Source organism: Oncorhynchus tshawytscha, linkage group LG16 (genome assembly GCF_018296145.1).
Source record: "Oncorhynchus tshawytscha isolate Ot180627B linkage group LG16, Otsh_v2.0, whole genome shotgun sequence".
Taxonomy (NCBI): Eukaryota; Metazoa; Chordata; class Actinopteri; order Salmoniformes; family Salmonidae; genus Oncorhynchus; species Oncorhynchus tshawytscha.
This window is the reverse complement of record NC_056444.1, coordinates 44,904,063-44,913,702: the sequence shown is the minus strand read 5'-3', so window position 1 is coordinate 44,913,702 and position 9,640 is coordinate 44,904,063. Positions and strand designations below refer to the sequence as shown.

At 39.6% G+C, this 9,640-nt stretch overlaps 1 protein-coding gene across 1 annotated transcript; it reads left to right on the top strand.

Annotated features, from left to right (window-relative positions):
- The first annotated feature begins 3,846 nt into the window (after positions 1 to 3,846).
- LOC112215729 lies at positions 3,847 to 5,813 on the top strand. The gene is made up of 6 exons (XM_042299909.1): positions 3,847 to 3,948; positions 4,273 to 4,335; positions 4,719 to 4,889; positions 5,056 to 5,251; positions 5,484 to 5,635; positions 5,796 to 5,813. Exons 1-6 carry the CDS (start codon positions 3,883 to 3,885, stop codon positions 5,811 to 5,813), a joined length of 666 nt encoding a protein of 221 aa, XP_042155843.1. The 5' UTR covers positions 3,847 to 3,882.
- The last annotated feature ends 3,827 nt before the right edge of the window (positions 5,814 to 9,640 follow it).

Here is a 9,640-nt window from a genome sequence, read left to right as displayed (position 1 = left end):
GACCTTATGATCATTTCATAATATTTCTGAATGAATGATGATGCCATGATATGTTGCTGTATTGATGGTGTGTGTTATGATCCCATGCACTGTGTTGTAATGTGGATGTAATATCCTCGGCATGTTAGTGCAGTATATTGATATGTGTGATTTACAACAGTCAGAATGACACCCTGATTAAAATGACAATGGATCAGGTAAAGAGGTATGTTTATACAAGAAAAAAAAGCAGGAAAAAATGTAACAATTCCACGTTGGTTAAATGTATGTAATTGAAATGACATGGAAACAATGTTGATTCAACCAGTGTGTGCCCAGTGGGTTAAACGTTTTGGCTCAACCTCAAACTCAAAGAAATGCAAACTGGCATTCTTAATGGTAAATAAATCTGAAATGGATCGTAACAAACACCATGTTTCAGTCAATGTACTTTCACCAGGATTTACTTTATTTTCTCTGCCAGTTTCTTTGGCATGTTAACATCTATACTGGGAGAGCTGAAATGTTAAAGAGAATTTCCAATGTCCAGGAATTTACTATAAAATATATGGCACAATGTGTGGAACATCTGTAAGGCATTATCGCCATACTCTACCTGTGTATCTGTGAAGCACTGTGTCTAAGTGTAGTTGCACAGTGGTTCCAAACGTTTATTCTGTGCAGGGAACCAAGACCACCTAAAAGCTTTTAGTTATCTAGAAAGCTAGACCAATAATTTGTCTCAGGTCATGACACACCAGTGGTTATTGGAAAACACCAAGCTGAGATATGGGGCATAGTTTCCTTTGGACGACCATATGAGAAAGAGCAGAAGGAGGGAGGTCTTAAAATAGTTTCTGAGTTACAGCTAAGGCAGGCAGTCACACTGTGAGCTGTAGACCTTTCGGAGGGGAGTAAAACCACATTACTCCATGCCGGGAGAACCTCGGCTCCATCCATGTCAGCTTCTCTTTTAGTGCATGCCTTACTAGAGGGATTGATCAGGACTAGAAGAGGAGAGACTCATCATCTATCTGCGCCAATGCTCCTGACAGAGGAGTCTGGTCTTTTCTATTTTCATAGTTGAGCCAGATGACCCTTCACGTGTCAGCCCACATTCAGTGCAAAACCAAGGTAAGAGATGCAGTTACTTCTCCAGGAAACAATGCTCTTGTGAAGGAAATCTGTTGTCAAAACTGCCTTTGACATTGGCGGTATTCTGTTTAATTCGTCTACAGTTAAAATTAAAATAAAACAATTAAATAATCTACAGTATGCCCCTCATCTTCACTTTTTTTGATGTTGTAACATTTAAAGATTTAAAAAGTTTTTACTGAGTTACAGTTCACATAAGGAAATCAGTCAATTTAAATAAATAAATTAGACTCTAATCTATGGGAATACAGATATGCATCTGTTGGTCATAGATACCTTAAAAAAAGGTAGGGGTGTTGATCAGAAAACCAGTGACCACCATTTGCCTCATGCAGCGTGACACATCTCCTTCGCATAGAGGTGATCAGGATGCTGGTTGTGGTCTGTGGAATGTTGTCCCACTCCTCTTCAATGGCTGTGCGATGTTGCTGGATATTGGCGGGAACTGGAACACACTGGTGTACACGTCGTTCCAGAGCATCCCAAAAATTCTCAATGGGTGACATGTCTACTGACTATGCAGGCCATGGAAGAACTGGGACATTTTCAGCTCCAGGAATTGTTGACAGATCCTTGTGACATGGGGCCATGCATTATCATGCTGAAACATGAGTAGATGGCAGTGGATGAATGGCACAACAATGGGCCTCAGGATCTTGTCACGGTATCTCTGTGCATTCAAATTGCCATCAATGAAATGCAATTCTTTTTGTTCTCCGTAGCTTATGCCTGCCCATAACATAACCCCACCGCCACCATGGGGCACTCTGTTCACAACATGCACCTCAGCAAACAGCTCGCCCACATGACGCCATACACATGGTCTTCGGTTTCAGGCCAGTTGGACGTACTGCCAAATTATCCAAAAAACAACATTGGAGGTGGCTTATGGCAGAGAAATTAACATTCAATTCTCTGGCAACAGCTCTGGTGGACATTCCTGCAGTCAGCATGCCAATTGTACTCTCCCTTAAACCTTTAGACATCTGTGCCATTGTGTTGTGTGACAAAACTGCACATTTTACAGTGACAAGATGCACCTGTGTAATGATCCTGCTGTTTAATCAGCTTCTTGATATGCCACACCTGTCAGTTGGATTGATTGTCTTGGCAAATGAGAAATGCTCACTAACAGGGATGTAATCAAATTTGTGCAAAACATTTCAGAGAAATAAGCTTTTTGTGCATTTGGAAAATTTCTGGGATATTTTATTTCAGCTCATAAAACATGGGACCAACACTTTACATGTTGCATTTATATTTTTTCTCAGTGTAGTTTGGCTTTTCAGGCTGTACATTTTCAGATTTGTCTCCAATGCGTTTAAAATTAATAGACTAATAGATTAACTACTGTTGACAAAGATCAAACACGGCATGGATGGTTAACTTCACATCATATGACTATAATGTACAGTACTGCATGAATGTGGATCATCTGTATGGAAGCTCATTGATTTCTATTTTGGATTATTACAGAATTCCCCTCAACTAAAGGCCCATCTCATACAATAGGAAAACAAAAACCTGAGTCCAATTTTTTAAATCAAACCCAGGAGATGGGAAGATGCAGAAACAAAGAGAAAACATTCTGTCTCATAGGATACTGAGAACAGTGCAGGAAAGGTCTATTCAATGATCCACTGTGCAACAAAAACAAAATATGGGTTCAATATTAAAGACTCATAGAAACAAAGTCCATTACGAACTAGGAAATGTTATGTTTTATATATTATTTAAAGCTAGATTCCGCAGTTGAAACAATAACAAAGCGCACACCCTGCCTCTGTTTTGGTAAAAAGTTGAGGGACAGTGCTGGAGAAATGTAACCACTCTCAAATTCATAGACAGAGCTATGGATACCAGGACTGACCATACATGATATAACAATTATAGTTGTGCCATGTTTTGACACTACAGTGTTTACATTTACGTCGTATAAAAAAAGGGGGGGAGCTTATTTTGGGTTCTGATGGGGTATGACACTTGAACTAAACTCATGAGGCATTTGTAAGTTATATTTTTAAAGAATCAATAGGAATATACAGGTAACTGCCTAAATAAGAACAGCTTCATTGCGCATAGATTGTCTGGAACTCCATTGGAGGGACGCAACACAATTCTTCCACAAGAAATTCCATAATTTGATGTTTTGTTGATGATGGTGTAAAAAAGCTGTCTCAGTCATCACTCCAGAGACCCCTCTTTCAAAGTCACTGAGATCTCTTCTTCATCTCTTCTTCTAACCATGGTAGCCAAAATATTTGCTGAAATAACTCAGGAACCACACCTGTGTGGAACCAACTGCTTTCAATATGCTTTGTATCCCTCATTTACTCTATACTTTATTTTGGCAGTTATCATTATAAGTCAAAAAATGTATGTAGCAACAAAGGATTCTAGCTTTAACATATAACATATTTTTTTTAATTCAAAGATGTGTGGCAGGGTAGAATAGTGGTTAAAGCATTGGATTAGTAACTGAAAGGTTGCAAGTTCAAATCCCTGAGCTGACAAGGTACAAAATCTTTTGTTCTGCCCCTGAACAGGCTGTTAACCCACTGTTCCTAGGCCGTCATTGAAAATAAGAATTTGTTCTTAACTGACTTGCCTAGTAAAATAAAGGTTAAAAGAAAAAAAATGTCAACACATTTTTTACTCTCTTATTTTTCTGTTCACAAAGCTAATACGTTTCACCACTGGTTTCAGGTGTGTCTGTGTGTGATAGTGTTCCTGAGTCTCTCCTTGACCATGGGAGACCCTGGTCCGTGCAGACACTCCATCACCAGAGATCACCTGCTGACCATAAGACACCTGGTGAGTAGTACAGCTGGAACAAACAATATAAAAAAACATGAACACATTAAAGTTGTATAAAACTATTATAATATCAAAAGAATTATACATAACCAAGAGTGATTTATTGGTGAGATTTCCAGAAATACATTTTTGATCAAAGTGGAAAAAACTGTGGGGAGTATATCACTGTAAGAAGCATATTAAACTCATGGCTAGAACCATTAGGCATTCATTGGGATTGTTGAATGTACAGCATATTCCTGTCATGAATACAAAATATCGAAGTTAATATATATTTAATTAATGACTTCTGACAGATATTTTGGTTTCTGTTTTAAATAGATAGAGAACCAGTTGCAGAGTGGATGCTCAATAACCTACACATTCATTGAGCGGAGAAGTTTGGTAAGGTCATTTTTATGCGTCATGTGTAGTGAAAACATGGGACATCATAGGCAAATTCACAAAGAACATTAGTTTATGCTTTTTAAAAAATGTTTTATTGTTTTTTACTTTAAGAAAAAATAAATGATACGAAAGGTTATTTGAGAATAGTACCAAAAAGTATCCAATGTCCACCACATCATTTATCCTAAAAGGACTGTAAAAATAAGCATTACCTATTAGCATTATGGCTAGGTTATTCTCACCCACCAGCCGGCTCTATGCGGTAGCAATTGCACGTGGGGATGAGGTTATGGCTAGGCTAGAAAAAGTCACTGATATCAAACATACTTCGTATCATAACTAACATGAATATTGACTGCTCTTCTTCCATTCCCTGACAGAGTAAATGTTGTTATGTGAAAGCTGCCCTGCCCTGGATCTTGGAGCTACTGACCAGCCACTTTAGATACACCCAAGGCTCAGACAACCACAGCTATGTTCTGTCTCTGACCTGTCTCATCCACAACATCTACTCTCAGAGATGTGTACCACAGATCAACGAGGAGCTAGAGGTGAGGGCCGTTTGATGCAGAAGATATCTCTTGAATAACAGCCTAAGTCGGGTGTTTTAAAGAGGATTTAAGGAACTTAATACTAAGCTCATAAAACTCTTGTATTGATAGGACATGCATCCCATGTACATTTTTACCAACATTCCTCTCTGACTCTATTGACCAGGATGACCCAGTGAGCTTTGGGATGTCATTCAGCAGCTCCCCATCAGAGGCCCTGGGGAGGGTCCAGGATGTCCTGTCTGAGTACTGGGAGCTGGTGACCACCAGTGACTCCCCGGTAGACTGGAGCTGTGAGAGGGAGTACAGAGACACAGAAGAGCCCCCCACAGTCCTCCCTACAGCTTTCTCTCTGACTACAGGTGGGCAACTTCCTCAAGGTTCTTTACAGGGTCCCTGGCGAAGGCATAAAACAGGGAATTTCATTATTATAGAATATAATAATACAGTATGGTAATTTAGCAAAGTAGCTTACAGAATCAGACCCACTGTCCTCGGTTGTTGTATGCTTGAACTAGCCGAGGGATCTGATTATCTTAACCTTACTTGTCCATATTATAACTCGGCTGTTATGACCTGTCTCATCATCCACAGTCAGCACTTTTTGGGACTCAGAGAAAGCCCCTCAGACTGGTCTAGATGGAGCCCAAGTTGGAGACCTTAAGTTTGATTTCATGGTCATAACACCATCAGTCTGTGGAGGAATGATGTTCATATTCACTCTCTATTGCCTCGTCAAACACAAGGTAATAATACATACTTACAAGTTACATATACATTGTGTTTTAGTCATTTAGCAGATGCTCTTATCCAGAGCTACTTGCAGGAGTGAGTGCATACATTTTCATACTGGTCCCCATGGGAATTGAACCTGCGCATTACAAGCACCATGCTCTACCAACTCAGCCACACGACCACGTGTGAGTTGAAGTTAGCCTTTTACTGCTGTGGGCTAAATCAGGGTCACAGAGTGTTTCTTGGTAGTCTTAAACACATCTACTTTGAAGCTAAAGTATACACCTCACACACATTCTTATGGTCTTAAAAAAATAAGACACCTGTATCATGTCAGAGAGTTGAAATTGATTCAATTTTGAGTTTGCATCCCCATATTACACTTTATGTAGATCACAAAAGACTGAAATATAACTCACCCATTTGACCTATGTCATTTGACCTAAACATCAGATTTTCAGGCATAGAAAAATATATAATGTTTATATAATGTTTATTAATGAATTCATATTCATAACATTCCACCCATGTGATTTGGTCATTTGACTGCAGGAATTAATAAACAGCATTGAAGACCCCTTCTGTGTTTAAATTGAGTATCACAGTAAAAAAGGAATAAAAAATAAAAAGCAATTGACACATTTGTTTATTTGTGTGATTTTGTTCCACCACAGATGTTCCACAGTAGTTATCATCACACATCACAAGTGTACCAAAACTCAAGGTAAAGTGTTACACAGTATCTAGAGTAATCGAAACAATGCAAGATGATGACAAACAACACATATATGTGACTTCTAATTCAAAGTTTTACTTGTTACTTATAGTTTGCATACAGATATTCAGGACATTGAGATGCAGGTGCAATAAAGTGAGTATTATGTTCAGTCTATCTATCATCTGTCAGTCTGTCCATGTACAGTATCTGCTGAATACTGAATACTCCTCTTCTCTGCCAGAACGCCATAAAATACAGATTGCTACAGATGGAGGAGCACATCTGGAGATGAGGATTTACATGAAGCACTAATCTCTGATACACACAGTCCAAGATGTGTGTTACACATTCCATAGACAGTCTTTTTCTGGCCTGCAGGCACCATAAGCACTATCAATGGATTTGAATGGACCTTCTCTTTTTGAGAAGGCTATGCAAGTAGGCTATTCAAGTAGAGATTAGTGTGTACAGTGCATACAGTGCATGCGGAAAGTATTCAGACCCCTTGACTTATTCCACATTTTTATGTTACAGCCTTATTCTAAAATGTATTAAATGATTTTTTCCCCCTCATCAATCTACACACAATACATCAACAAAGCGAACACAGGTTTTTAGACATTTCTTACTTGCATTATTATTCTTTGATATGAGTCACGAAAATTAGCTCAGGTGCATCCTGTTCCCATTGATAATCCTTGAGATGTTTCTACAACTTGATTGGAGTCCACCTGTGGTAAATTCAATTGGTTGGATATGATTTGGAAAAGCAAACACCTGTCTATATAAAGTCCCACAGTTGACAGTGCATGTCAGAGCAAAAACTAAGCCATGTGGTCAAAGGAATTGTCCGTAGAGCTCTGAGACAGGATTGTGTTGAGGCACAGATCTGGGGAAGGATACCAAAAAATGTCTGCAGCATTGAAGTTCCTAAAGAACACAGTGGCCTCCATCATTATTAAATAGAAGAAGTTTGGAACCAACAAGATTACTGAGTAATCGGGGGAGAAGAGCCTTGGTCAGGGAGGTGACCAAGAACCTGATGGTCAATCTGACAGAGCTCCAGAGTTCCTCTGTGGAGATGGGAGAACCTTCCAGAAGGACAACCATCTCTGCAGCAGTCCACCAATCAGGCCTTTATGGTAGAGTGGCCTGACGGAAGCAACTCTTCAGTAAAAAGGCACATGAAACAAGATTCTCTCGTCTGATGAAACCAAGATTGAACTCTTTGACCTGAATGCCAAGCGTCAGGTCTGGAGGAAATCCAGCACCATCCCTACGATGAAGCATGGTGGTGGCAGCATCATGCTGTGGGGATGTTTTTCAGTGTCGGGGACTGGGAGACTAGTCAGAATTGAGGCAAAGATGAACGTAGAAAAGTACAGAGAGATTCTTGATGACAACCTTCCAATAGGAAAATGACCCTGATCACACAGCCAAGACAACGCAGGAGTGGTTTCGGGACAAGCCTCTGAATGTCCTCGAGTGGCCCTGCCAGAGCCTGGACTTGAACCCGATTGAATAAGTCTGCAGAGACCTGAAAATAGCTGTGCAGCGACAGTACCTATCCAACCTGATAGAGCTTGAAAAGATCTGCAGAGAAGAATGGGAGAAACTCCCCAAATACAGGTGTGCCATGCTTGTAGCATCATAGCCAAGAAGAGTAAAGGCTGTAATCGTTGCCAAAGGTGCTTCAACAAAGTACTAAGTAAAGGGTCTGAATACTTCATAATATTATTTTTATTTTTAATATATTAAATACATTTAAAAAAAATGCTTTGTCATTATGGGGTATTGTGTGTAGATTGATGGGAAGGAGGGAAAAATGTAATCCATTTTTAGAACAAGGCTGTAACGTAACAAAATGTGGAAAAAGTCAATGTGTCTGAATACTTTCCGAATGCACTGCATATTATGCACATATACATACATATATACAGTAGTTGAAGTCGGAAGTTTACATACACCTTAGCCAAAAACATTTAAACTCAGTTTTCACAATTCCTGACATTTAATCCTAGTAAAATTTCCCTCTCTTAGGTCAGTTAGGATCACCACTTTATTTTAAGAATGGGAAATGTCAGAATAATAGTAGAGAGAATGATTTATTTCAGCTTTTATTTATGTCATCACATTCCCAGTGGGTCAGAAGTTTACATACAAATACTCAATTAGTATTTGGTAGCATTTCCTTTAAATAGTTAACTTGGGTCAAACATTTTGGCTAGCCTTCCACAAGCTTCCCACAATAAGTTGAGTGAATTTTGGCCCATTCTTCCTGACAGAGCTGGTGTAACTGAGTCAGGTTTGTAGGCTTCCTTGCTCGCACATGCTTTTTCAGTTCTGTCTACAAGTTTTCTATAGGATTGTGGTCAGGGCTTTGTGATGGCCACTTCAATACCTTAATTTTGATGTCCTTAAGCCATTTTGCAACAACTTTGGAAATATGCTTGGGGTCATTGTCCATTTGGAAGACCCATTTGCGACCAAGCTTTAACTTCCTGACTGATGTCTTGAGATGTTGCTTCAATATATCCACATAATTTTCCTACCTCATGATGCCATCTATTTTGTGAAGTGCACCAGTCCCTCCTGCAGCAAGGCACCCCCACAACATGATGCTGCCACCCCCGTGCTTCATGGATGGGATGGTGTTCTTCGGCTTGCAAGCGTCCCCCTTTTCCCTCCAAACATAACGATGGTCGTTATGGCCAAACAGTTCTATTTTTGTTTCATCAGACCAGAGGACATTTCTCCAAAAAGTACAATCTTTGTCCCCATGTGCAGTTGCAAACCGTAGTGTGGCTTTCTCATGGCGGTTTTGGAGCAGTGACTTCTTCCTTGCTGAGCAGCCTTTCAGGTTATGTCGATATAGGACTCGTTTTACTGTGGATATAGATACTTTTGTACCTGTTTTCTCCAGCATCTTCACAGGGTCCTTTGCTGTTCTTCTGGGATTGATTTGCGCTTTTCGCACCAATGTACGTTCATCTCTAGGAGACAGAACGTGTCTCCTTCCTGAGAGGTTAGACGGCTATGTGGTCCCATGGTGTTTATACTTGTGAACTATTGTTTGTACAGATGAACGTGGTACCTTCAGGCATTTGGAAATTGATCCCAAAGATGAACCAGACATGTGGAGGTCTACAATTTTTTTTTTCTGATTTTCCCATGATGTTAAACAAAGAGGCACTGAGTTTGAAGGTATGCCTTGAAATACATCCACAGGTACACCTCCAATGGACTCAAATTATGTCAATTAGCCTATCAGAACCTTCTAAAGCCATTATATAATTTT

What these genes read in the sequence shown, in the direction of transcription:
- LOC112215729 (XM_042299909.1), top strand. Translation starts at nt 3,883, where the DNA reads ATGGGAGACCCTGGTCCGTGCAGACACTCCATCACCAGAGATCACCTG. An exon ending in AGATCAACGAGGAGCTAGAG is followed by an intron (nt 4,890 to 5,055) that starts GTGAGGGCCGTT and finishes TCTATTGACCAG; the next exon opens with GATGACCCAGTGAGCTTTGG. An exon ending in AGCTTTCTCTCTGACTACAG is followed by an intron (nt 5,252 to 5,483) that starts GTGGGCAACTTC and finishes CATCATCCACAG; the next exon opens with TCAGCACTTTTTGGGACTCA.